Source organism: Acipenser ruthenus, chromosome 14 (assembly GCF_902713425.1).
Source record: "Acipenser ruthenus chromosome 14, fAciRut3.2 maternal haplotype, whole genome shotgun sequence".
In the NCBI taxonomy this organism is placed as follows: domain Eukaryota; kingdom Metazoa; phylum Chordata; class Actinopteri; order Acipenseriformes; family Acipenseridae; genus Acipenser; species Acipenser ruthenus.
In genome coordinates this window covers 30,100,865-30,128,784 of record NC_081202.1, presented here as the reverse complement: position 1 = coordinate 30,128,784, position 27,920 = coordinate 30,100,865, and the positions used below count along the sequence as shown (strand labels likewise).

The 27,920-nt window shown below is 37.8% G+C and overlaps 2 protein-coding genes across 6 annotated transcripts in view; both read left to right on the top strand.

Annotated features, from left to right (window-relative positions):
• LOC117419509 (cyclic AMP-responsive element-binding protein 3-like protein 2) overlaps positions 1-21,284 on the top strand; it is a 31,261-nt gene extending 9,977 nt beyond the window's left edge. Inside the window, exons 2-12 of the mRNA XM_034032298.3 lie at positions 946-1,171; positions 4,400-4,593; positions 5,117-5,201; positions 6,657-6,838; positions 7,726-7,872; positions 8,094-8,152; positions 10,947-11,015; positions 12,230-12,329; positions 17,989-18,112; positions 19,439-19,658; positions 19,973-21,284. Coding sequence (XP_033888189.2) covers positions 946-1,171; positions 4,400-4,593; positions 5,117-5,201; positions 6,657-6,838; positions 7,726-7,872; positions 8,094-8,152; positions 10,947-11,015; positions 12,230-12,329; positions 17,989-18,112; positions 19,439-19,658; positions 19,973-20,048 — 1,482 coding nt within the window. The 3' untranslated portion in view covers positions 20,049-21,284. The remainder of the gene's footprint in view (positions 1-945; positions 1,172-4,399; positions 4,594-5,116; positions 5,202-6,656; positions 6,839-7,725; positions 7,873-8,093; positions 8,153-10,946; positions 11,016-12,229; positions 12,330-17,988; positions 18,113-19,438; positions 19,659-19,972) is intronic.
• A 3,461-nt stretch (positions 21,285-24,745) lies between these two features.
• Positions 24,746-27,920, top strand: part of LOC117419966 (diacylglycerol kinase iota-like) — an 87,458-nt gene continuing 84,283 nt past the window's right edge. For all 5 annotated transcript variants that reach the window (XM_034033421.3, XM_034033423.3, XM_034033420.3 and 2 more), the window contains exon 1: positions 24,746-25,214. In XM_034033421.3, the coding sequence (XP_033889312.1) occupies positions 24,988-25,214 (227 nt within the window). In that variant the 5' untranslated portion in view covers positions 24,746-24,987. The remainder of the gene's footprint in view (positions 25,215-27,920) is intronic.

The following is a 27,920-nucleotide window of genomic DNA, read 5'->3' as shown; positions in this document are numbered from 1 at the left end:
TAGATGGGACACTGGAGATTGGAATTGTTTTGCCCATTATTAGATGCCTGTGTAGAGGCTGGATTCAGGAATGGGCAGTTGGAAGTGTCTGTGGACCTACTTTCAGATCTTGATCTGCATTCCAGAAAGATTAGTATCGCTATTTTCTTGCTTTGGTTGGAAGATATATGATACCTGCATAGACAGGTGATTCACAGCCCTGAGCACGATCTATAAAAAAAAAAAAAAAAAAAAAAAGTGCTGAACAAAAGAGTGACTTTAAAGCAGTTTGCTGCAGGGTTCTCATCTGATAGCAGAGGAATGCTCAGACATGCATTCTATTTTATTTACTTTTCAATGCTGTTGTTGCATTTGTGTTATGTCATATATTCATTTTAAACACTTCATGGTTTGAAAGCATTCAAGGTACAAATAATGAATTCATAAAATGAATAAATCCCATATTTTGTAGGAAATATATATTTGTTTGATTGAAATTCACATATTGTCAGTATGAGAGATTTCCCAACCTTGTTTGTTAAAAGTAGATGTCATTGTGTAGATGTCAGTGTTACTGTATGGTGCCACCACCTCAACGGAATGCAAGAACTGTTCACGTCTTATTTTCTGAGCAGCTGTTTTTACATCAAACTTTCATGAAACCAGGAAGTTTACAGTACAGAGTTTAATAAGTTTCAGGCTGGTTCAGGCTAGTTTTCAGCTGTGCTATGCCTATATAAAGTACTTTCAACCAGTTTGCATAAAAATGTGCCGGATTCATTCCCTAATATTTCTTAATAATGTGTACTGTGTACAATAAGGGTCTGTCATTCCCCGGAGCTTTTTGAGTTTATGAAGCTAGATTATACATTTGTAACATTCTGCTGCTTTTGTCTTGATATAATATTGTTTGAAGTGTGGTGCCCAATAGGGGTTTCATTTGCTGCGTTCTTTGTGCCCCTACAGCACTTCTCAGAGCTGTTGGACGACTTCTCTCAGGACGCCATCCTTGGCCAGCTGTTGAGTGACCCCATCCTGTCTGATAGGAGCGAGGCCATGGAGACAGAGGAGGAGAAACCAGCCTCCCCCTCACCCCCTCACATCCAGACTGAACATAGCTACTCGCTGAGCGGGGACTCCCGGCCACAGTCCCCCCTCACACACCTCCCAGGCGAGGGGGGCAGGGAACAGGGTAAGCCAGCAGAAACTTACCTGGGAGAGGGGAGGACGGCTTTTGTTAACCCAAAAAAGTATTACTTTGTCCACCATTAACTTGAAAGACTTGTTCGTAAGGTCTTCAGTAGCACAGAAGGAAATGAATGTAGGCAAAATATGTCTTTTGTGGTTTCACTATGGGAAGCACAGACTGTTTGCATCATGTGATTTTAAGGTCAGTATATCATTCAACAGTAAACGAAATTCAAGTGCAACACTTCCAGCACCATACAAGGGTTAAATCAATTCAAATTTTTAATTAGTCATTACAGGAGACTAAGAATTACCTACAGGGCAGGGATAGCACAAACAGAAGGCTACCTCCTGAAATGGTGCCCAGTATAAAATTGAAAGTGCTCACTGGTTTGTATTTAGTGTATACTTTCTTATATTTAACTTTTAACTAAAAAAAAAATGATTAAAAACAATGTACAGTTATATAAATATTTAAATACTTTTATAAATGAAAACTCCAAACCTCCCTATTTCATTTTTATTGAGATATTTGTTCTAGTTTGTGCCGTGATGCTGGGCATGTAAAATGGTTTACACATGTGCCAGTGTGCATTTAATATAAAGAAACAGTATTTCAGCATCTGCTTCAGAGACAAAGAGCTCTTTCTCCTGGCACTACTGTAGCTGATCTGTTCACTTCGAATGCTCTGAGCTGCGCAGGCGAAGGGGAGCTCCCAGCAGCACACAGGGAGCTGTGTGTCTTTACTGTCTACGAACACCCAGCGAACCCTAGTACTCGGCACCCAGAGAGAAATGTACAACTTAATTCTGATTCATTTTTTACACCATTTGCATTAGTACTGGACTCTCTGAGTATAAAGTAGACGACCTATTTGAAGACCAGTGTAGGGAAAGATCTGGGGAATGAGGTGACATACATATATCTTTTCACTGAAGGAGAAAATTAATCTGGTCTTGCAGGCTTATCTCTTTGTCCTGGATTCAAGAGTGTGAACCTGTCTGATCAAATGCTGAAAGAGCACAGGCATTAGGAATGAGGGTGGATTGTGAATACGCCTAGTATCAAATGCCAATACACATACCAGAGAAAGTTTCAACTGAAGCCAGCTCGGAAGATGCAAGTTTCAGCCCTGTGCCAACAGGGCTTCATTGATTTTCTTGTATGAGTAGTTCCTATCGTCTGCCATTTTTGGGGGTTTAAAAAACAGTGTGTCTACAGCCTTTAAATACACCTTAATTTGCTCCCAGTTCAAAGTTACCTGGTTAAAGCTTACGAACAAGGGGGGACATTCGGCCCATCTAAGCTTGTCCGGTTCCAAGTAGCTGATTGATCTCAGAGGATCTTAAAGGATCTTTCTCAAAAACATGGCTAAGTAGCCCATTCCATACACTCACAAGTCTCTGTGTGAAGAAGTGTCTCCTTCTCTATGTCCTAAGTCTGTCGCCACTTAATTTCCAACTGCGTCCTCTGCTCCTGGTTTCTATACTGTGCTTAAAGTAATGGTTTGAGTTAACCATGTCAACTGCTTTTAAGATTGTAAAGACTTTAATCATGTCCCCGATTATTTTTTGTTCCAGGCTAAATCTATTTAGCTTAGTCCTTTTAAGTCCTGGTTGCTCTTCTCTGGACTCTCTCCAGTGCCACAATGTCCCTTTGGTGTAGTGACCAGAATTGGACACTGTATTCCAAGTACAGACTTACCAATGCATTACATAACCTCATCATAACCTCCTTGGATTTATACTCTGTTGGCTATATACCCAAGTATTCTGTTTGCCTTTTTGATTTGAGCAAGTACAGCACTGGCCCCCTTTTTTTCTTAAAGGAATACAGCAAATTTAACTTTACAACAGTAGCAAGACACACTGCTCATATTCCAACTACGTTTTTACTTCATAGTATCATGTAACTTTCACAAATAACAGGGGGCACTTTGCACTCCCTTTTAAAATAGTTGTTACAGTACAGATACATGAAATCACAAACCCAGATATATTCTGGCACATCTTGAAAGTTTTACAGTGGCAGTTTTGTTCCCTGTGTTACTGTAGCAATACATTGATAGCAACGCATTATTTAGTGTGGCCAAATAAGTGTAAAGATAACTAAAATGAACCAAGACCAAACATACTGTTGTATCAGCTGGCCCCTTGGATGGTGGGTGGGATATGGTGTGTTGCAGCTGTAAGTCAGAGCCCTGGGGGTATAGTATCTATCAGTGTTTCACCTAACTCTTCCCTCCCTGCTATATCAGTTCCACATTGCCTAGAACCTAACCCACTGCCCCAAGACACACACAGACAATGCAGTCCTGTTATTCTGTTTCGGAATGTGTCTTTTTACTCATTTGGAGGGGGGGGAGGTCTTGCTCTCTCCCTGTTCTTTAGGGCCCTTTCCCATTTGGTTCACTTTTGCAATTTATTCAACTGAGTTCTGTTCAAGTGGAAGAGAACTGAGTTAATCTGTTCCCACGCTGCAAGGTGAGGGTAGTGTACTATACTCCATTTATGAATGTTTCAGACAGTAACTTACCTTTTTCACCTTTTTCTTTTGTTGTAGATTACTGAGGTGGAGTCGATTTTTCTGTAGCTTTCTTTATATTGTTCTTAAACTTATTAGACTGTTAATATGTAAAATGAACTATTTATTTTAACACCTACTGTTTGTTTACTTTCTAGATATTTATTTGTCAAACTTTTCTCAAAGCCCTACAGCAGCTATGCTATATTATTCAGATCGTCTTATTGTTGGTATTTTTATATTAGGTGTGTTCTCTTTCATTATATGAAATCATTTTCAAAGGGAAGCTTAATAAATCCCTGCTGCTAATACAACTGTTTTTGTACATCTGATACATCTGAAAATCTTGTGATTGAGTGTCTCAAGTTTTTGATGGAAATTAAGCAAAGTGGATTGTAAACCGTCACCAAGGAATTAATTATTTGGTGTTACACTGAACATGACTGTGGAACATTTTCGATGCCGCATTAAATAAATAGAGCACTGTTCCCCCTGGTTAAATGGTTCTGTTCAAATCATTGTTTCGGCTTTTTACAACTAAAACACATTCTATTTAATATTGCGAATACCAACAAGATTAAAATGGGACCACACACACCAAATGTCTTGATATGACTCGGACCTTATTCTTTGTTACTTTACATTTGTATTTAGCAACAAGTCTAAACCAGTGCTCCCACTCACTGCTCTCTCTCCCTCTCTCTGTAGGCGATGAGGATAGCGAGTGCTGGCCCATGGAGAGCCCAGAGAAGGAGCTGAAGATGGAGCCTCTCCTGTGCGACCCCACCAGCCTCCTCCCTGCCCTCACACTCAGCCTCGCAGCCTCCAGCCAGACACAGAGCCCCGCACTGGCCGTTCCCATCCTGCTGACCACACCGCCACAGGTCACAATCGCCAACCAGGTTCGTAGACCAGGTACCAAGATGGGCACTAATAAGGCCTGTTTTGGTGAAAATAAATTGTAAAAATATTTACAATAGATATAAAATGGCAGTTGTGACTATATTAATAAGATAGTACGTTATTTTGTACATGTAAAAAGTTATTTTTTGCATTTGAAAAATGTGGCTTTTTCACTGGTTCTATGGAGGGAAAAACACACCCATATCTTAATATACCCATAATATGTTCACAAAGGAGAACCAAGATGTTATTTTGTGCAGAATAATTTTTTATTTTTATTTTGTGTTTTAACCTTACAAAAATCTTCTGGTCTTTTGTGTTTGACAGCTGGTGTCTGAGGAAAGTTTAGAAAAGTAACAATCATGCAAAACCTTACTTAATTATTCAAAACATCATTAAAGTTTTGTAGATGGGGCCCATATTATTGCAAACTTAACGTTGCAAAAAGAAATCTGACAGGCCATATTAAATACATTTGTAATCAACCAAACACCAACAGTGTTGCTTTTGTTACATTCCCAGAGGAATGATGCCCATGAAAAGGTTTTGCCAAAGATTAAGCTGGAGCCTCATGAAGTGGATAAGTTCCTGAACCTCTCGCCAAAAGGTAAGGACTTTCTTTCAAATAGGCTAAAAAAAAAGAAGAAAAAAAGAGGGCTTTAGTGTGTTTTAGAATCCTTACATTAAAGACTGCAGAGAGACTTTGAACCAGGGTGGAATGTGTCACTGTGTATCACAAACAGTGGGTCGGGATTCCGTTTAAATATGATCCGCTGTCCTTATAGTGGCTTGGAAGAAGCGATAACGCTGATTGCCATCATCTTTTAATAAAAACATCAATTATCTTTAGCTCATATTTTGTTTCTTTTGTTGTTTGGTTAATCTTGGAAGCCCCTATTATCATAGCGGTACCGTCACTAAAAGTTTCTTGTCTCCAATGTTAGAGCATAGTGTTGTGTCTGAGACTTCTCTATTAAAAATGTGTTTTATACAGTTACCTTTCAATGCTGAAAAGATGTTGTCCATAACACAACAAACAAGTTGGCAATCCATTCTTTAAAATTTCAAAATTGTTTCTTGAGCTTTTGCAGAGCTTGAAAATGTTGTGTGTAGCCTCCTGCTGTTGCAAGTGCTTGAAGGAGCGTGTCAATTTGGCTCTCATAGTATGGGAGTGACAAACAAGCACATTTTAAGAAGACATAGTTTGTGCCCCTACAGCTAAAAATAACCATGGAATCTAAAGACTTGATTGGTTTTGGTTTCTTATAAATTACACTATATAGGAGGTTAAACTATGGAAGAAAGTAGTAAACCAATTGTTGGTGGCACAAGCAGTGACAATTTGAGCTTCTCCACATTGTTGTTGTTATTATTATTATTATTATTATTATTATTTATTTCTTAGCTGACGCCCTTATCCAGGGCGACTTACAATTGTTACAAGATATTACATTATTTTTACATACAATTACCCAATTATACAGTTGGGTTTTTACTGGAGCAATCTAGGTAAAGTACCTTGCTCAAGGGTACAGCAGCAGTGTCCCCACCAAGGATTGAACCCACGACCCTCCGGTCAAGAGTCCAGAGCCCTAACCACTACTCCACACTGCTGCCCATTGCCCCGCCTCAAGTCTGCCCTGGTAGTAGAAGGATCAATCTTCTTGACCTTTTTTGAGACCAAAAGAAAAAAACAAGCAACCAATATACAGATTAATGTATGTTTTTGATAGGTATAACGTCATTGCTAATGTGGAAGAGACGTTTAGCCTATATACTATGGTTTTACAGACCCTGATTCGCACGAATCATGGATTGCCTATTGTTAACCTAGGTAAGGTAGTCCAAATTAGTGTTAATCAGGGTCTGTTAAAAAAAAAAAAAAAAAAAAACAGTAGTATGTACTGGGACTTTGTTAGGGTCAGGGTGTCCCAGTGACCTTATAAAAGTTAGCCGGTAAATTTGCATCGTGATATATCCAGAGACTGTTACAAACATTATTTTTCTTTCTGCCTCTGCGTGTCTGTCTGTTTCTTCCATCCCTAACTGTTCATCTCCACAGGCCTGGACTCCCTGCAGCTGCCCCCCACCCCCCCCAGCTCCCATGGCAGTGACTCCGAGGGTGGGCAGAGCCCGACCAGATCCTGCCCACCTCCCAGCTCCACCCAGTCAAAGCCCACCCTCAAAGTGGCACCCCGGGCGCCTTCCTCCCTCACCAACTCTCCGCTTCTCACCGCCCCACACGTAAGTGCTGGAAAACTGCTGAGGAGTGGATAGCTCTACTTTTGGCAAGACTATGATGGCTGTAATCGCAATCTTTTAGACAGCTTCGCTTCCTACATGTAGCTTTAACGCTAGAACCGCCACGTGGGTCACTGACCCATACATTTTTAAATTGCTTCGTTATGAAAATTAAAGACATACTATCGGATACAACTGAAAAGTTTTATTTATGAACGTCATATCTAACATTTGCATCGCAGAAACATCGTATTTAAGTGGAAAATTAAACATAAAGGCTTTATTTTTAAAATGAGTGCATATACAGCACGACTACAAACAGTGAAAATATATAATAAAATATACATTTAAAAAGAAATGGGTATGTACATATACCCGTGTACAGGTGTAAACGGGTACATGTACACACAAAACTATAAAACCAAAATCATTGTTTCTAGTACTACATAAAAAGAAAATATAACACTACTTCCGGTATGACGACTGCATTGTACTCTATGGAGGAGCGTACGCGTCTGCCAGCTGACTGTGCCTGCACCCAGGAGCTGTGTTGTAAACACAGACGCAGTTCCATTGAACACTATTGTGTAAACACATGTAAACTGGTACATACAAACCTTTTATTTTTCTTTTTATTCTGCAAATAAAGAAATGTACCTGGCATGTTACTAAAACTGTAAAATAATGTTGTTTTATCTTCTAAATTGGAGGATAACTTTTTTAAGGCTTCCCAATTTATTAAAATAAATAATACCATTCACATCTTATTGTACCTCAGTTTAGCTAAGCTTTGGGTGTATTTGAATGTTGAGTTACTCTTTCCCAGCAATTCCCATTCTAAATAGCTAACATATAACCTGTGTTTTTTCATTTTTTTTTTTTTTTTGTAGAAGCTGCAGGGCTCTGGGCCCCTGATGCTTACAGAGGAGGAGAAGAGAACGCTGATCGCTGAGGGTTACCCCGTCCCCACCAAGCTCCCCCTCTCCAAAGCTGAGGAGAAAGCATTGAAGAAAATCCGCAGGAAGATCAAAAACAAGGTGATCCCATGCAGAAATATAGTGACGCATATTACAAGGATCTAGTGACACTTATTGTGTTCTTGAATGTTTTGTTATATCTTGCAAACTGCTCATCCAATTGTGATGAAACCTGGTAGGGGCATTCCTGGACAAGCAATACCGTAGCTTAGACTAAGCTAAGGATCAGATCTCAGGATTAAGGTAACATATTGATTTTTATTTATTATTTATCCTCTCAGATTTCTGCTCAAGAAAGCCGAAGAAAAAAGAAAGAGTACATGGACACTCTGGAGAAAAAGTGAGATATTTTTTTTTTTTTGTATTGTATTTCATTTTGTTTATTTTTTGTGAATTTAAAATTATATAATACCAGCAGAGCAAAGCATTTGTCTTTTTTAGGCTTTGTTCACACTGGGTCTGTTTAGAGGGTTTGGTCCGCACTCGGAACGTTTGGTGTGAAGTGTGAACAACAAAGTCTGCTTGGGAAATTAACCATACCGCTCTTTTTCACATTAGCCTACTTCATAGCACGACTTCAAAAAATGAAAAACTACAACAAAATAAACAATATTGTGTAACCAGCTGTAAACTGGTTATATGTAGGCGTACATACAGAATTGTAAAATCGAAATAATTATTTATACAAAATAACATAAAAAAGAAAATAACTTGGTTCCCATTGTGTAACAGGAATGCGCATTCAGGGAAACTTCAAAGTAGCCCCCATATTAGCACAATCCACACTGATGTAATGCTTACCAACTTGTGTGCATTGACCACAAACTGCTCTTTCACACTGGGCACAGATATCAGAAGTTTTATTTTTACTTCATTTAGTTACCTGGCACTGTTTTCTGTTGCGTGTGTCACTTGATGCGCACTGTATCCAGGTTGAGCTGCGTTTCTCTGCTGCTTTGCAGTTTTCTGATTGAAATGTTTCTGCTCTGTGGCTAGAATCATAAGAGATTATCTTATTTTCCCCGGTGCATTCATTGTACAAAACTAAGGAACTGATGGCTGCCGTGTCCAGTACAATGTAAAATACAGCAACTGGACACCGGTGATTGCTTTCACTGAGTACTAAGATTTGCGCAGATGGTGGCAACGCTCTTCTTCTTTGTTTACTGTTGCAACCAGGCTGTTTTTTTTTTTCTTCAACTGTTTTGCTAATTACAGTGAAATAAAAAATATATATATATTGGTAAGATTCATCCCTTTTCCTAAGCATGGTTACATCAGCCTAAGTACCACGTTGTCACCCAGTCTCTGACCAGCTGGGCGAGTTTCATCTTTGCACAGGTAGGGGTAGGGTCTGCTGCCAGCCAAAACTTGATTCCAAATTTGACAAGTTTGTTTGTCCAGCGGCACTGTGCTTTTGTCGGAAACAGCTGCTTGTCCATGTAATGTTTTATGTTTAGCTTGAAACAGGCAATGCTGTTTTCAATGAAGTCATTCCAAGTTTTTGATGCCAAGGCAAATATATCTGTAGTTGCTTTCAAATCAAAACGCAAAAATATCAAGATTTCTCGAAAAATTCTTGTAATAGTAATATTATAAGGCAACAGACCATATATACTCACGTAGACAGCCAGAAGGCAGTTCTCCAAGGAATTGATAGGATATTTGGATAACTCATATCTAGACGTCAAGAGCAATATTCTTTTCAAATACATACTGCTGTAAACTCAGCGGAGGTACAGATAACAAACTGGCTTGTATACATATAAAAAATAGTGTATTGTAGGTTATACTAACAATAAATGCATGTATTGTAACAAGCCATCAAAATCACTACTTTTGGCGGTTCTAGGTAAAAGTGCTCATAACCTTTTTATTTTTCCGATTCTGACTTTCAAACGCTGTCAGTATATTTAATACATGTATTTAGGAAAAGTCAAACAGACAACTGCAGATCTTTAACACACGCAGAGAAATTTAAACTTTAAAAGGGAAAACCGTCAAAATGACTACCGTGACGGTTCTAGTGTTAATCATTCTGATTATGTGTGCATCACATTTAAATGGTAATACTAATAGCGGATCTATTTTAACCTGGCTTTTTGTACATTTTAATATGTTCTGAGATGACAGTATAAAGAAAATAGTGAGTTATTATGATCTGCAATAAATGCATCCGATGTTTGTTTAATTTAACTATTGTTGTGTTAATATATGCTGTTATTTTAGGGGCTTCAGAGTTGCTAGGGCATCAGTGAATTGAAGAAAAAAAATCATCCCAGTTTTTCACTGTGGAAATCTGTTAACCCTAAACTACATGGACAGTGCAAGAAACTAAAGCTCTGAAATGTGGTCAGACACAAAAAGCCAAGCCAAACTGGACAAAAATAGTAAAATGTATTCATCTTTTCTCAGATTACTTTGTTGAATGCCTACAGTAGGCTGCGTAACTGAATACTGCATTATTCTGCTACTGAATGCATTCAACACGTGTATTAATTAAATTAGCAAAGTGCTTTCTTCCACAGCAATATGTAAGAAACTAAAACATGCTATTAAAAACCGGAGCAATACAATAGCTGCCATCTTTCAAGATACCTTGCAGGATGTTGTAAACATCCGGTTCACAGACCATATAAACTAACCGAGTGCACTTGCAAACTGCATTGTGAACACAAAGAACATGGTCCTGAAAAAAATGGAAAAGGATTTTTTAACCATGGCATTTAGATTTGAATCATGAAACCTAATATCTTGTTGCATTGTTTTAATTAATAATAGTTTTAAATATTGTCATTTCTCCTGGGAGTGTTTGTGTAATCCCTTTCTCTTCAATATGCAACAATATTATCAAATTTAAAGATTGAAGCTCGGAGACTGGTGTCTGGTTCCCTCTAGTGGCAAAACTGTTAAGTAATCTGGGTAGTTTTACAGAGAGTCTTTTTTTCGTCAAACATACAGTTTATTGTTAGTGCAGTCTGCAACATTTTTTCTGTGCCTCACACAAGGAACAATGAAAACATTGCACTTGGGCCATGCAGATAATTTAACGTACAAAGAATGTGTTTCTGTTACTGAAAACTATACTAAGAAGGAGAGTTTTTCTGAGAGCAGTTCTAATTCTCTGTCCACAGAGTGGAAACCTGCTCCAATGAGAACAGCGAATTGCGTCGCAAAGTGGAGACACTGGAGAGCACAAACAGGTACGTGTTTAACTGAAGCTGTGTTTCTCCAGGTGTTACGCTGCTCTGATGCACACTCATTTAGATTCTTGTTTAGCATAATTCTCGTGAGCCTTAATCCTTTCTAGCTTCCAAGGCTGTACACACCTGTTTTCAGTAGAAACATATTTCATTTTTCATTTTGATTTAACCTTTATTTTACCAGATAAGAAGATTGAGAACAAATTCTCATTTACAACTACAATCTGGTCAAGAGGCAAACGTCACAGCAGCACAAAGCGAACAAATACAACATTAGAAAAAAACACACACACAGTAACATGAACATATTCCGATTAAAAACACCCTCCGAAACAAAACTCTGTAGTTTTTAATTTTATTTGAAATTCATTCCAGTCATAAGCAGCTGCAAACTGAAATGAATTACACCCAAAAACAGTGGACACTCTGGGAAGAACCAGTCTAATAAATGAATCTGATCTTAAATTCTAAACTAAAGCAGAGAACTGTAATAGGTTGCGCAGATATAATGGGGTTTCCCCAGTTAGGGTTCTATAAACTAACCTAAGCCAATGATCCAATCACCTAGTGTGCAATGAAGGCCATTCAATCATAATATAAAGATTGCAGTGATGAGTAAGATAAGAAGCAGCAGTTAGAAATCTTACAGCAGAATGGTATAAAGCATCAAGCTTCCCCAACGCAGCTTTCGAGGCTATTTTATAGACAACATCACCATAATCCAGTATTGGAAGAACAGACATCTAGACTAGTGTATACCTAGCGGAACATGTAAAACATGATTTATTGCTTTAGCTTGAACTTTATCAATATGGGTTTTAAAAGACAAAGTACTGTCCAGCCAAATACCTAAATATTTATAAACCTCTTACTTGTTCTAATTCAATCTTACAAGAAGTAAACATTTTGCAAACACTATTAAGAGAACCTGTTGTATTTTTTCTATTAAAATGCATGTTTAGTTTTATTAATATGAAGAAACATACAAAAAATGTAGGTTGTATGTTGGAAAATGTTGCTTAAGATCACCTGTCCATTGAGCTTTATTAACTGGCCCAGTCTTGTGTTTCAAATCAGGGTGTTGGTGGAATTTGATTAGCTTTAGACTTCGAAAGCCAGTATTTAACAGGAGTGTTGTCATCTTTGAGCTAGTTAGCCCCAGGCTGTTTTGTGGGGGTGCTGCTGCTATTCTAAGCGCTGTGTTCCCTCTCCAGGTCTCTGCTCCAGCAGCTTCAGTGTCTGCAGGCGGTGGTAGCTGGGAAGGTCCCCCGGTCCTGCCGCGTTGCCACTACCCAGACTGGCACCTGCCTCATGGTAAGAACAGGGCTGTTATTCTAACTGTGTGTGTTGTACATGCTTGCTATACTTGAGAAGATGTTATAGAGAAACCATTGCAGGAGTGCTAATCCAGGCATTTAAACCCATTATTTATGGCTTTTATTAGGTATAACAATGAAGATCCCTAAAATATGTAATACCATTTTTTTAATGCAGCCAAGCCCAAACTTCCATGGTTGTGGGGATCCTTGTAGAGTCTAAAATAAAATGCCTCACAAGTATAGCACCATGTTTCCTCCCACATCAGTAGTAACTATTTAAAAAATAGGCCAGTAGGCCTCAATCTAAAAGTTTTGTATAAAATAAAACTTTTGATGTAACTGTAGATTTATTATTATTATTATTATTATTATTATTATTATTATTATTATTATTATTATTATTATTATTATTATTATTATTATTATTGTGGAAATTAGTACATCTGCTCTTTTAAGGGAATAAATGGAAAGAGCTCACAAGTTATGAACTAGATACGTGGGTGGGTCTGTGTGGCAAGTGCACACTCTTGTCTGAGAACGGGATTTATTAAGGTTTTTGCCACTGAGAAATATAAATCTGTTGATATAATGTTCTTTTGCAGGATTAAAGGGAAAAAGAACAGGCTTTAAAACCTACAGACCCCAAGTATAAGTGCCCCATGTCTTACTGAGGGCCGTGTTCACTTCTAGCATGTCTGGGTTTTGCCAAGAACATTGGCAATGATTCGGATTGTGCTGCATGCTCCAGACCCCTCTCGGACATGCATGACTGCTTTTGAGGTTGAGGCATTGGATTGCCCCCCTAAATAGAAAAAACAGACAAGGACAGCAGGGAACTCTGGGTTACAATTGAGGAATCCCATTGTCCAAAACAGAAGGCTCTGTGGCTGTGTGTTGATTCCTCTGGCATGGCATTGATGTAGGTCCAAGCGGCTCGCAGACCTGCCTGGTATCGATAGGGTACTAAAGGGGTTCCCTGGGCGTGAGGGTGGCTGTACCAGTGTCATTTTTTTATAAGACTGTGTATTGTGAAAAGTAGCTGATAGGATCATCTCCAGCATGCTCTTAGATAGCTTAGAAAATGAGCTATTTTTTGTGCATGCAACATCCATTCTGTACTTCTGAGATCCAGCTATATAGAGCTAGTATAATTTACATTTTATAAGACAAAACCTTAAATTTAAATAGAAGTATTGTGAGATTTTGGAAAGATTTCATGTTTGCTGGTGCAGGTTTTGAAATGATTGTTAACCGGAAAGTTTTTATATTACTACTGTGGGTGAACTCTTCTATTATCCTACCTGCTACGAAATCAATACAATAAAAACAATTGTGCAGTTCTTCCAATCTCTTCATGTGACTGTCTGATGCCCTATTTCTGATTCTATTGGCTTTTATATCTTTGGGTGGTACTATTTTTTGTTTTTCATTCTCTTTGCCTTCGTATTTAGTACCTGCCTTTTCCCAGTCAATGGTTTCAATTTGCAGGGTGGTTGCTCAAGTTAATCTGTGTGCACATCTCTCTATGTACAGCACAGGGATATGAGTGACCAGATTTGGGTAAAGTAGGAAATGGCTACTGTAGGTCAAATGCCTTAATGTAAAGAAACACCATTCACATTGTTCTGTTGGCTTCATATTACTTTAGGGTTTTGCTTGAACATACCTTCATGCTCTGTGCTTACTCTTAAGCATCTTTAGGGTTATATCACTGTTTGTGGTAATTGCACTGCATTATAATACTAGCTGTTACCAGAAGATACAGTGATCTGATGGGAGACTGCTTGGTGGAGACAGATAAATTATCCGCCTGTAATTGCTGTTCAATTTTGTTTACAAAAGGGTGATATTATCCCCTGCACTCATATGTATTTATACTTAATGAGGGTCATCCGCTGACTGCCCAAACAATTGGAGAATGGCATTAATAGCCCACAATGCATAGGTCCTGGTGTTCAAACAGAAACTGGTGTTTCTTGTCCAGTGTTGTCTGTTCCTTGTCACATTACTTTGCATGCATCAGCAGGATTGATTCATCGTGACCCTCCTGCGACTGTATTTGTGCTTTCTGTGGTGGTTTTCAGCAAACATTCCCATTTAAGGACTACCATGGAGAATGTTTTGATGGACATGTTGGATATTTCAGCCACTGCACTAAAATATGAGCTGATTGCCCAGACACCCATCATGATGCGCCTTGTGCACTCACGGAGATTATTATTATTATTATTATTGTTATTTTATTTATTTATTAGCAGACGCCCTTATCCAGGGCGACTTACAATTGTTACAAGATATCACATTATTTTTACATACAATTACCCATTTATACAGTTGGGTTTTTACTGGAGCAATCTAGGTAAAGTACCTTGCTCAAGGGTACAGCAGCAGTGTCCCGCACCTGGGATTGAACCCACGACCCTCCGGTCAAGAGTCCAGAGCCCTAACCACTACTCCACACTGATTCTGAGTTTGCATTATTGTAGCCTAATAGTTGCACACAACTCTCACACAGCTTATATATTGGAGATCAAGTGACCCACATACATTTGTAAATTGGGGATTTTCTAATTGTACTCTTATTCTTCATAAAATCAGTCATCTGATTCCAACAAGAAAAAAAAAATGTTGTTATAAAAACCAGCAAGAATATTTCTTAGCCACTTTACTGTTCTTTCAGTGAAATGATTGTTGGTGATTAGAATAGGTGCTATAAATAATTATCATTCTGAAACCGTGCATCAAGCCTACTCAATCCACATGTAATTGTGCTCGGTTGTTAAATAGAGAATAATGCATGGGGTGGTGTGTGGTATGAGAATTTAATGCCACCCATGGTCTTTATCCAAGCATCCCACCCCGAGGGTGGGCATTACATTCTAATGTATCACAAATCTAAAATTCTGTTTTTACTGTAATAATTACACATGTGTGTGGTTATAACTAGGGCTTCTGATTTTCAGTTTTAACCGATAAAACCCGATAAAACACCCCCGATACAAAAAGAAATGAAATCGGTGGATAGCCAATAAACACCAGAAAAACTGTGGAAATGGTTAATCTATTCATGTTGACTTTACCCTTTTCCCATTAAAAAAATAAAACCTACTACAAAAATTTTGTTATGGAAGACAGCAAAGGAAAGAAGATACAACTTAAGTGTGCAAGTACTGTCGAGTTACTATACACATTTTGACAAACCGCTCAAGCATTTTGGAAAGTAACCGAAAACACTAGTTTCATACAGTATATCAAAAACGAAAGCCCCGAAAAAAAAGATTTACATAAAACCCGAAAATAGCACCGAAAAATACAATGAATAAAACCTGAAAAGCAGAAGCCCTAGTTATAACACACTGAGACACAATTCAAGTTTTGGCAAGAGTAGTTCCCATTCCTTCTTGTTTTTATTTTTTTCTTGTGACACTTATTACGGTAACTGTGCTTCATATTTTAGCTTTATCTTGAGAGAACTGTAAAATTGTAATTAGAAATTGTATTAAAACTTGGTAAAGGCATTCTTTGTCAAATTCGTCATCATTTAAAACTCTAGCTTGTGGTCACCTATATTTGCATAATGTCATGCTTGTGATTGATTATGAAAAATAAGCTTATATTTATTGGGATGTGTTTGCCTGAGTTTGCAAGGACATTTGCTACAAGAAGTTATTGAAAATACTGGGACAATTTGATACAGTCTTATTCATCTCCTTTGCATGGATTAGGTTACCTGTATGAATTTTCTCAATTTTACTATGTGATGTGTGTGAGCACTATAGCTGCAACAAGTACAGAAAATCCTGTTTTGTCACCATGGGAAGCTAATTGTGTCTGTCTTAAACTGTAGGTCTTATTTTTTTTTTGTTCTTGTTCTCAAACCAATATATTCAAAGTTTTATGATTAAAACCTGGGATGTCATGGGGAAATTGTAAAAAAATAAACATTTGTGAGGGATGAGTTTTCATCTTTTAGCTAATTCAGACTTTATGGTTCTTGTATGTGAATGTGGGTTTGAGTAAATATTTCCATCTACTGTAAACTACTTCTCTCAGGCTTTCTCCTGCCCTAAGATTTAGCTACAACACCTATGGTACTTATTGTATATTCAAACCTGTCCATATGTTTAAAACATTTGTAGCCTAAATACTCCTCAAACAGTATTTCTTCCATATGTATCCACCCTAGGGCTGGAGTGTTGCTGGGGTGCAGGTTCACTGTTACACTATGGTGAGATAAGACATGTTTCTGGATGTGAAGACTGATGCAGAAAATGATCTACAAAATGATTCTAAACAACGAAAAATAGCACATTTATGTAGTTAAGGTAACTGGTATTTCAGACCCGTGCCAAATGTCTCTTTAAGCAGTGGCATTGATGTGAAGTTTCAGGTGTCACGTTATCAAAGAGCTCCTTCAAGCAGTAGTCACAGGTTATCATAAACAAACCTGTTTTTCTTGGTTTCAAAGCATGGGAGACTTGCAATGTGATGTTCCACTTGAAGAGCATCTTAAATGGTCTGTGAAGCAATTTAACAAAAAAAAATATTATTATTATTATTATTATTATTATTATTATTATTATTATTATTATTATTATTATTATCCAATAAACAACACAGCATAAAATCCCTGTTTTATGTTTCTAGATTATCTTTATCATTTTATATTCATTTACAATCCAGCATTTTTGTTAAATTGTTTGAACCAACTGCTAAATCACAATGGAGTCAGTTTATTACTCGCCTTACTGCATTTTAAAAAACTGATGTTTTTCATTGCCATTTTAATAATAATAATTTTAAATTCTCTTGTATTAATAACTTTAAATTGCCGAAATAAAACAAAATATTCACTGAGTAAGGGTTATATCTTCCATAATTGTAAAAACAATATTGTTTAAAAATAAATAATGTTAACGGGTCTGCAGTCGGTAGCTATCCAACAGCACTGGTTGTGGTATCGTACTTTGCTTGATTTCATAGGTTTGCTCTGATCCTGAATTTCTAAAAGAGTACTCTGTCGAAATCGACGGGTTTCATTTGTTGTGTATTGTTTTTGTCTGTAGCAGAAAAACTACTAGAGTGTATTTTAAGACGTGAAAGCATGCATGCTGGTACAGCAGACTATGCACTTCTGTGATACTGGAACTGACTTTTGATGCAAGTAACCCTCTTTCTATCCAAAGAACTGTCAGAAAGTTTTTAAAAAAATAAAGGTCTTTCAGTTTGAGTCCTTTGCTACATAATGCGGTTCCGTGACTAATTTTATATTTAAACGATGACTACACTCTTAAATCCTGGCATGCACTAAATGGTTAAACGAAAATGAATTACGGTATTCTAAGAGGGACAACCAATTTGAACCAATCGGAAAGTTGAAAGAGCAGGTTTTCTGTGTTAAGCACTTGGCTGTACAGAATTCCTGGGTAGAACCCTGCTTAGCTGTTACCTATTTACGCTTGTTGATTTAAGCATTTAAGAAAACCTGTTTCAACACCTGATGCTTACTGTATCCATGGTAAAATGGCATAATTGGCTTAATAGTTACGCAAAGCTGGAGTCTTTAACACAGGAACTAATTTTCCTTTGTTTACAAAGTCCCCCCTGGCTATATTTTAGTGACCCATATCTATGTGTGTCTTTCTCTCTCCTAGGTGGTGATGCTGTGTTTTGCAGTCTTCCTGGGTAGCTTCTCACCGAGTTTTGGTCCCTGCTCCACTATCACAACAACAGGAATTCCCAGCCAGAGTTCAGCAAAAGAATCCTATACAGCCACAGGTAAGGACATCACGTTCACGCACGCACGCACGCGCACACACACACACACACAGACAGACACACAGCCAAAGCTCCTACTAGCATTTACTCCATTAGCAGAGTCTAAAGACTACGTGCACACTGGTTTATTGAATCCAGCAGGGATGGTCTCGGGTGACAATAACATTGCATTACAGCCTGGAAATCGTCCATCAAAATGAGGTTAAACCTTGTAAATGAGGCTTTTCCCATTGGCTGTTTGGCAGCAGTGCTAACATCTTGAACGTCCGATAGCATGACACAGCAATTATTAGGTATGTCAGGGCTAATGTGATTTGTATAAATGTAGGTACACGTGACGAATACTGCCCTGGAAGCTCCTTGTATTGAGAGGGCATAAAGGAATTCTCAGATACCGTTCATAGACTGACAGGAGAGGTGTGTAGTGTAACAGATTATTAAAATGTGACAATAGTGACAGCCCCAACCTAGTACCACATTGAATGTTGCAACCTTTTTTTTAAGTTACTCTTGGTAAAACAAAGAACAAATATCCTACCCAAACGTACATAAACAATATTTGGTGTTCCATTCTAATGGGTAAAGCAGGCAACAATTGCCCCACCCTACATTGTTCATCTGATACTTGGTGGGGCATACATACATACATACATACATACATAAGAAGATGTCCTTGCATTTGAAAGAGGGTATATTGTATTGAATCACCCCCTACACAAAGCTTTTACTTTATAGTTAATACTTTTTCCCAGTATCTGTTTTACTTTACAACTGCATATTCAGTTTGCAGAGGCAAAGTACAAATCTATTTGGCAGGACTAAGTACAACTGTCAGTCTCCAGCTGAATGAATTTGGCAGCAGTTGTTTCACCTGATTGAAACTCTTCCCACGTGCAGAACAGTGATGCATGGTTTTATTCCATGTGGGGAACGTACTGGTGTGTTTTAGATCTCCCTGCTATCTTAAACTTCCCACATTCAGTGAATCGTGCTGGATCTTCCCCTATGTGAATATGCTGCTGTGCTTTATGATGACCTCACCCTGACTGCTGGAAACTTCCCACATGCAGTACATTGATAGATGGTATTCCTGGGGGATATGACATGTATCTTTTTAAATGTTTTCTGTACTAACTGTTGTAGGTTAGTTACTTCCACAGCTCCCCCTACCCCTAGTCCACCTGTTAGGTAGCCACTGCTGTTCAGTGCACATAATTGTACTCTATGGAAGAATGTAGTAAGCATATACCAATGAATTGTGTTGAACTTGATTGTGGAACCCTGCAGCTCTTTAAAGCATGTCTCTCTACTGTGTTTCCGATGTAGTTCGGTCGAGGAGCTTGCTGGGGTATGAGGAGCGCAGTGCACTTGAGGAGCTGCACCCCTCTGTGCTGTCCGTGGAGTACACTGAGGCATGGGACAGACAGAAGGACACAGGCCCACGATACACAGCACAGGCACAAGAGCCAGACAGTCACGCTGAGTATCTGAGCAGCAATGACACGCAGACAGAGAAATCCATACTGATAGACTTGCACCCTCACAGGTAAGCAAGTCAGAGGTCTCATTCACACAGTCGCTCCCTCCATGCATGTTTTCAGGTAATTTTTTTGTTTAAGCACCTTTTCTTATTGTAAGTGATTTTCAAGTAATTTTTGCCATGTGCAAAGTTCAAGCAAAAAAATCTCACAGATTTGATTTCAGCCAATGGCAAACAATTACTTGAAAATGTCTCCTACAAGTTGTTTCCGCAGTTGCCAGATAAACGGTTGCATGGCTTTAGGAAATTATTCAATTTTGCAGCATTACATCTCCAAATTTAGGGTTTTAAACTGACTCTTTTTTTTGTTTTTTCGGCAGATCTCACATGGAACTGCGAGCAAATGAAAGCAGAAAAGTGATAGAGATTGAGAGGACAGTGAACGAAACATCCTGAGGTCCTGCTCCCCCTCACACCCCTCCCCCCCTCCCATTCCCTTTCAGCCAATACTCTCAACATCACAGGCTTATACTTTTCTCTTCAGTATTTATATATTATTATACATATTGTATTCATTGTTAGTGTTTTTTATGTATTTTTTCAGGTTTTTTTTGTATACTTCCAAAAATATTTAGTCATCTGTGTTTTATTTGTTGTTATTATTATTTTATTTGAATACTACACCTCTGCCCCCCGTAAAAAAAAATATGATTAAAAATATCTGCATAGTGATTCAATTATACTGGGGAGATACAGATCATTCCTCAATTATTTTACTGCCTCTGATTCCTTCAGGGAAGTTGTGGGTGGAAATATGTAGCAATGTCTGTTCTCCAGAATGACTCATACAGCCTGGTGAAACATCACTAATTTGTGCAGTTTTGGATTTGGAAGCACCTGCCATCCGAGCAGCTACGATTAGCCCTCTATCTGTCAAATCTGATGTTTTGCCCATTGTAACTGAAACTGATTTGGATCGGAGAGATGCCGCTTATGTTTAGGAGGTCGTCACTATTTAAAGAATTCAAATGGGCATCCTCCCTAATGTTTAAAATACATTGTCCCTGTAATTCATTATCTGACTTCATGAAATGTAGAAGGCAGTGGATTAGTGAAGAGTCCTTGCAGAGTATAGTGGCCTAATGAATCAACTGAATATTCAAATCGTGAAATAGTGAGCATTGTACACTGAAGACATTTGCTAAATTCACTGCAATCAGATGGCTGCATAGTAAGTACAGATTGTCAAATCTTAAAGAAAAGAGTGCTGGTTTATCAGGCACTTGGTTTCTTATAGTTGTACTTCATGGTCCAGGATAATTAAGAGCCTTATTTTAAATTAAGTAGATGGCATTCAGGTCTGCAATTGTTTGGATCAATTTATCACAACCCATTGCCTTAAACTGATTGTTGTGAACCTATCTTCCCATTTACCCTCCCCACCCACTGTATTGTATTTATGATTCTGAATATGCACTGTATAGTATGTGGTTCCTTACCACACTGTTCTATCTTAGCACTGCAACAAAAAATGTGTTTCATCTTAAAAGCAAACATCTTCAAAGTCAAGATTTTCATTTGCAGTTCTTGCTTGTGAATTTACAAATAAACAAACAGACTAAAGATATGTTAAGGTTTTTGTTTTTTTTTCCCCCCAGAGCAAATAAATATTTTCCTTAGTAAAAGCAATAATGGTCTGTGTCCTTATGTGCTTCAGTTATTTCAACTGCACCAGTTTCCAGATATTTGTACATTTGTACATATACAGTATTGTGTTACAGTGATTTTGAGCAAATGCAAAGGCAAAATTCTGAGCGGAATAAAACCATTGTATAAAACTAGCAAGAAACTACCCTTGTAATATTAAGCACACAGTAAAAGCATACAGTAGCAGAGTAATAAATAATAGCGCAAGCATTGCAAAGCCTAGAGAAGTATGGTAAAACTATTGAAAAAGATTGCAAAGCATTGTAATGTATAGTAAATGCACAGTATAACCATGGGAAAAGTAAACATTTTCCACAGTAAAATGTATTTGGTATTATTTGTAGTCATTAAAAATGTTTTTGTTCCTCTCAGTGTATAGAGAGAGAGAAGATTTCAATACAATGCATACTAGAATATTCAAAATAAACCAAAAAAAACTTAAGTAGTAGTAAAGATGCACAAAGTACAACATAAATGCAAAAGTATTTAGGATGTTTCGGACTTGATCAGCTTCATCAGCTAAAATTCTATAGAGTCCAGTGAGTTTTGTTTTTAAGAATTCATTTCGAATAAAGCCAAGTAGGGCCTCATGGTGGAATGTTTATCCCAAAAGGTTCCGAAGTGCCTAGCTTGAAAATCAGCTTGTGATCTTTTTGCTTTCTGTACATTCCACTGACAGTGTCATCATCAATAGAATGTCCATCAGTACTAAAATGATTTTTTAAAATATTTTTTTTATGTATTTATTTGACAGGGACAACGTACAATACAAATAAAGTAACATTTACAGAAGGGAATATGATCGAGCATACAGATAAATAACCCAAGACAGCAGCAACCTCACATCACATCCCCAAAAATAGCATCACTCCAAAAGACAATCTCATTACACCCAATCTGGGATCAGAAACATCCACACCTCCACAATACTATATTACTGTAAACAAAATATATATTTAGGTCAAATAAAATACATCTTCTCCCAGTTATATTAAAAACAAACAAACAGAAAAAAAACATTAACTTCAATTAAACTAACATTCACATGCACACATTATGATATCCTGATAGTATAAAATAGAAAAAGAAAAAGGATACAGAGAGAAAGGGCAGATGAAAAGACACAGCAGACATTTAAAAGCAAATGGAGAATTATAAACATTTAAAATACACAACTAACTAACTAATAAAATAACACAACACATAACAACACAGAAGCACCCCAAAACAGCCAGTGTCCTTTCCCGTTGTTCTTACCGGATTGCCGCTCACACTGGCAGGGAAGATGAATCCGTAGCAATCCTTAAAAACTGATGGACATTCTACTGATGATGACACTGTCTGTGGAATGTACAGAAAGCAGAAAGATCACAAGCTGATTTTCAAACTAGGAACTTCGGAACCTTTTGGGATGAACATTCCACCATGAAGCCCACTCACTGGACTCTACAGCATTTGAGTTATTTTGTTTATATATATATATATATATATATATATATATATATATAAAAATTATTTGTTTATTTAGCAGACGTCTTTATCCAAGACGACTTACAGAGACTAGGTGTGATCTATGCATCAGCTGCAGAGTCACTTACAATTATGTCTCACCCGAAAGACAGAGCACAAGGAGGTTAAGTGACTTGCTCAGTGTCACACAATGAGTCAGTGGCTGAGGTGGGATTTGAACCAGGGACCTCCGGGTTACAAGCCCTTTTCTTTAACCACTGGACCACACAGCCTCCAGCCTATATATATATATATATATATATATATATATATATATATATATATATATATATATATATATATATATATATATATATATATATATATATATATATATATAAAATGCTATATATATATGCTGATGAATATATCAGGGGATAAAGTATATTAATAATTATATAAACAAGCAGTTAATATTTTTTCAAACAGTTTAGTCCTGAACTTTCTGAGGTGAAGCCAGAAACCTTAACCAATATGCAACACTTTCAATATCACTGCTAGTCACAGGGAGTTCCTCTTATTGCTATCGCAGCGCACGTTTATCGTTTGTTCAGGCATTTGCAAACCGAATACAATTGAGACAAATGTTGAAGTTTTTCTCCATAGTTAAGGATTAATTCACCCCCTTCAGAAAGTTCGTCCACGGAGCAAAATATTTTTCATGTGGCTCAGAAACTTGCAGTGTAAAAGCTTTAGTTTCACTAGTTGATAATCAGTGGCTGGTTTCTGACAACCAGCAAGTGTACAGTCTGAGTCAAATGTGAATCTTTGTTCGGTTGTGTCTTGAAACCTATCAGGTCTTTACAGAGGAAATATCTGTAACTTGCCTGTCCCACATTACAAACTAAATGTCAACATATCTGATTGATTTTTAAATCATACTTTAAAAAATGAGAACAAATGCTGTTTACAAATCATGAATTGTACATGTAAATACAAGCTATGTAAGAGGGTTAACAGAGTGTATAGAACTGTAACGAAAAGACACAAATGAACAACCTGGAGTGTGAACTGCCCACCCTTAAAAAAAATGTTAAAGTGAATAGGCTCCTTAGGGTGGGCTGTTTTTTTGTTTTTTCATAGGAAGTTGCATTTTTGTATTTAGTTTATCATGGTCAGAACTGACAGCTGTGCTGGTATCAAATAATAGTTCCTGTTACAGTTTATGAGACTGAAATGCTGTTTGAAAATCATTAAGAATATTCAGCTTTAGTGGAAAATTCAAAAGGCACGTTGTTGTTGCCTAGACTCATAAATTAATCCAAATGCAGTACCCCTGTTCTGGGGTTTTCTTCCAGGAGCATACTGTATCCAGCCTGAAGCCAGTAAATGTGTGTTTCAGTTCCCAGTGCCAGTCACCAGCTCATCGGAAGTGGCTGTAATATGTTAACAGAAAGTTACTAGGGAATTTAACACAGTTAAGATGTATTTAGTTAGTAACAGCGTTTCCATAACCAAAAACATTTTTATTTAAGTTGTACATTTTTTTTAGAAGGTATTAATATAAGTGAAAAATCAATATACATATATTCAGGCTGTAAACCCCCTGCTCCTAGCATTAAAGATGGCAATTGTCTTTGGTTTTGGTTGTAAATAAGATCCTTTCTATCTACTCTGCTTTCTTTACTTTGTTAAAATGATTCAAAACTACACATTTATATACACCACCTGTAAAACCATTCTAGCCGATGAGGTGCAGTAGCTCAAACTGGGGGACAATCCTTTCTAAGGACAGAGAAGGGCAGTTGACATCTTTAACAGACACACACCGTGGTGTCTTGCTGATGCTGACGGGATCACGGTGGAGCCCCTCTATGCGTATGTGTGCGTGTGTGTCTTTGCGTGTGCGTGTGCGTGTGTGTCTTCTTCTATTGCCGGGCACCCAATGCCCTACTTATTCCCAGCTGATGCTGCGCTAGGAGGAGGGGGAGTATCCCAGCATGCCCCTGTGCAGTGCAGCCGGAGAAGGATGCTGCAGCTTGCTACTGCTGCTAACACTGCCTATGCTGCCATTTCCAGCTAGACTTCTCTTCCTCCCTAGCGGATCCGTGATCGAGCCGCCCTGCAGTGGAACGAGCCCAACACTGAGCCCTGCCTTGTACCCAGCTCCGAGATAACGAACACCGCCTGCTGCTGCCAGCCGCTGAGAGGGGGTCCACCCTTGCCCGTGGAGGGGGGCATGGACCCCCTGGCCAAACCCTGCCCGGTTCAGGGAGAGCTAAGCCCACAAAACCAGATCTGTAATCGGTTAGCGCCCTTCGAAGCTGCTGGAGGAGAGGGAGACGAGCGCCGCTGCAGTAGGAACGAGGCGAGGGGAGGCGAGCCCCAACTCGGCCCCAGGGACATGGAAGAGTCGCTGGAAGAGAAGCTCAAGGGGCTGGCATTCAGAAAGCAGACTTCGTACAGGTAAGCACGGGGATGGTACAAGCATACTATTTATAATAATAATAATAATAATAATAATAATAATAATAATAATAATTGGTATTTATGTGTTCAATTATTTATTAAAGATAATTGGAAAGCCAGAGGGGAGAATAGCGATAGCTATAATGACGTTTAGTTTGCAGCATGGGGACATTATTATTATTATTATTATTATTATTATTATTATTATTATTATTATTATTATTATTATTATTAAGAGGTGAAGCAAATTTAAAAACCATTACAAATTCTCACGACAACAATATCCCTTTAAATGTCTCCCTTTAAATTGCATTGAAAGCAATCAAGAACTGACATTTTAATTAGACATAAGGAAACGAAACAAAATATAATCAAATCAGTTTGCTCAAATGTGTGTGCTGTACCCACTGAACTTTACTATACAGTGTATTATAAAACATTTAAAGTAATAAATAATACGAAACAAAATGCCGTGTTTTTTTAAAAAATTTTGAAACCAGACTTTTGTGCGGTGTAATATTTACATTCTTTTTTGCGTGGTTAGTTTATTTAATGTTTTTAACGTATCTGTGTATTTTGCGCACAGTGGATGTTGGTTTTTAGGGAGGCATGTCTGTCTTTGTGTATTTATGTGGTACCAATTCCCCAAATTCCCGGAGACACGTACAACTGCTGTGGGATTCAAGTTGGTAAGAGATCAAGAAACAGAGAGGAGAGGGGAAGGGGAGGATAGGAGAGGGGAAGGGGAAGAGAGGAGAGGAGAAGGGAAGGGAGGAGAAGGGAGGGGAGGGGAGCAGAGCAATAACCTGTAGTAACCCTGTTTAAAATGACTTGGTGTAATCCAGGGCTTTTCTCCGTATTCAACACAGTGGCGTGTAAATACACATTTTAATAGAATATAAAGTCGAGTTTATTTGCTATAAGGAGCATGTTAAATGTCTTTACCTTTCTGTTCGTCTTCTGACCGTATACTAATATGTATCTATGTGTGTATGCATGTACTTTGTGTGTATGTATGTATTAAGTCATCTTGGCCACTTTGTAATCTCCATTCAGTTCCCTTCAGTATAATTATCAGAACCTGCCTTTATAATATACCATGCTGGTACTAAGTGACTATCAATCTAGAAAGTTAAAATACACAGTTCTGCACATGCGATGCTTGAAGTCAATGGACACTTTTCACTGGTGCAGTGCAAAAGAATACATTCCTTGCAGAGCTAATGACAGGCAACAAAACTGTAGTACACTCACCTTTGACTGGGTATAAGGGTCCCTGTGCTGACACCTGCAAGTGTTATTGCATTGCTTAAAAGACAAAAAGCTGCAATTATTATTAGTATAGTGGAGCTGAAAGGTCACAGTGTGGCTTGATTAGTCTGGAATGATGAAGTGTATGCAGGCTGGAGGCAAATAATACTTTATAAGCAGAAATGAAAGAAGGTCTAGTGTTATAGAGAAACAATGACTAACACCTAACATTAAAGAAACCCCTCAGACTTGTTAAAAACTATTGTAGCCTTATATTTTTTTCAGGGACTATATAATATCTTGACAGACAGCGTCCTTCAAATTATTTAGAAATATTTTATTTTAATTTTTTCATAGCAGCACTGCAAAATGAGCATTTGATGTAAAACTTTCCGTCAAAAATATACTGACAAGACAGCCTACGTTTTACCTTAGTTTGAAATCTCCATGCAGTTTATGCATTTTGTATGTGCGTAGGTACAGTTTGTATGTTTAGTAAGCATGTCTCATTTCTGTTTTTGTTGTATCAGCAGTAAAGTCCGGCTGTGAATCATAGATGCGAATATAACACGTTATACTGCAATGAAAAAAAAAAAGTTATTTGGAAGAGGTTTACTGCTGGTCTATTAAACTGATCTAAACGGTGGCATATTCAAATACTACCACAGCTTTGACAATAAGTATTATAATTGTCAGCTTGAGTTAGTTATCCCCATGTTTAAGTCTCCCTGGCACCTTTTGGTGTTAGTTTCCTGGGTTGCTCCATTGGGTAAACCTTGTTGTGAACTATGACTGAGGAAGGAGCTGAGGTCCAGGCACTAGCCTAACAAGCTCTGGAGTTTGAGGGGCATAGTGCAGTGGATATCAGGCTGGATATCACGAGCAAGTGAAAAGCTGTAGTGCGGGGACAAATAGAAGAATGTTCAAACTGCTTGAAATGTATTCAATGGCAAAAATGACCATGTTCATATTAGTTCATATAACAGAATTTATACATGACTGCATGACAAGATATCATGCGATGTTAACCAATGCATCAGTGATTTACGAAACAGTGAACACACAGTTATTTACGAAACAATGAACACACATTCTATTTTATGGAAGAGTCTTACTCTTCTTTAATAGGTAATAGATTATTTTAGATTTTTTTTTACTGTAATATTGTAAAAATCGCCCTGGATAAGGGCGTCTGCTAAGAAATAAATAATAATAAATAGTCTGCTAAAAAATAAAAATTATAATTTTCCAGCTAATTCAAAATTAATGAATACTTAATATTTGATTACGTTTGGAAATAATTTTCAGACATGAAATGTTGTTTTTAATAGAATGTGAATCTAAAGTCTGACTTCATGAACTTGGTTAAGCACCCACCTAGTATTATATTATGTCCCTGTCCTGGGGGATAGTCAGCCCCCTATAGGGGAATGGCCTAATGATTGTTGAAAT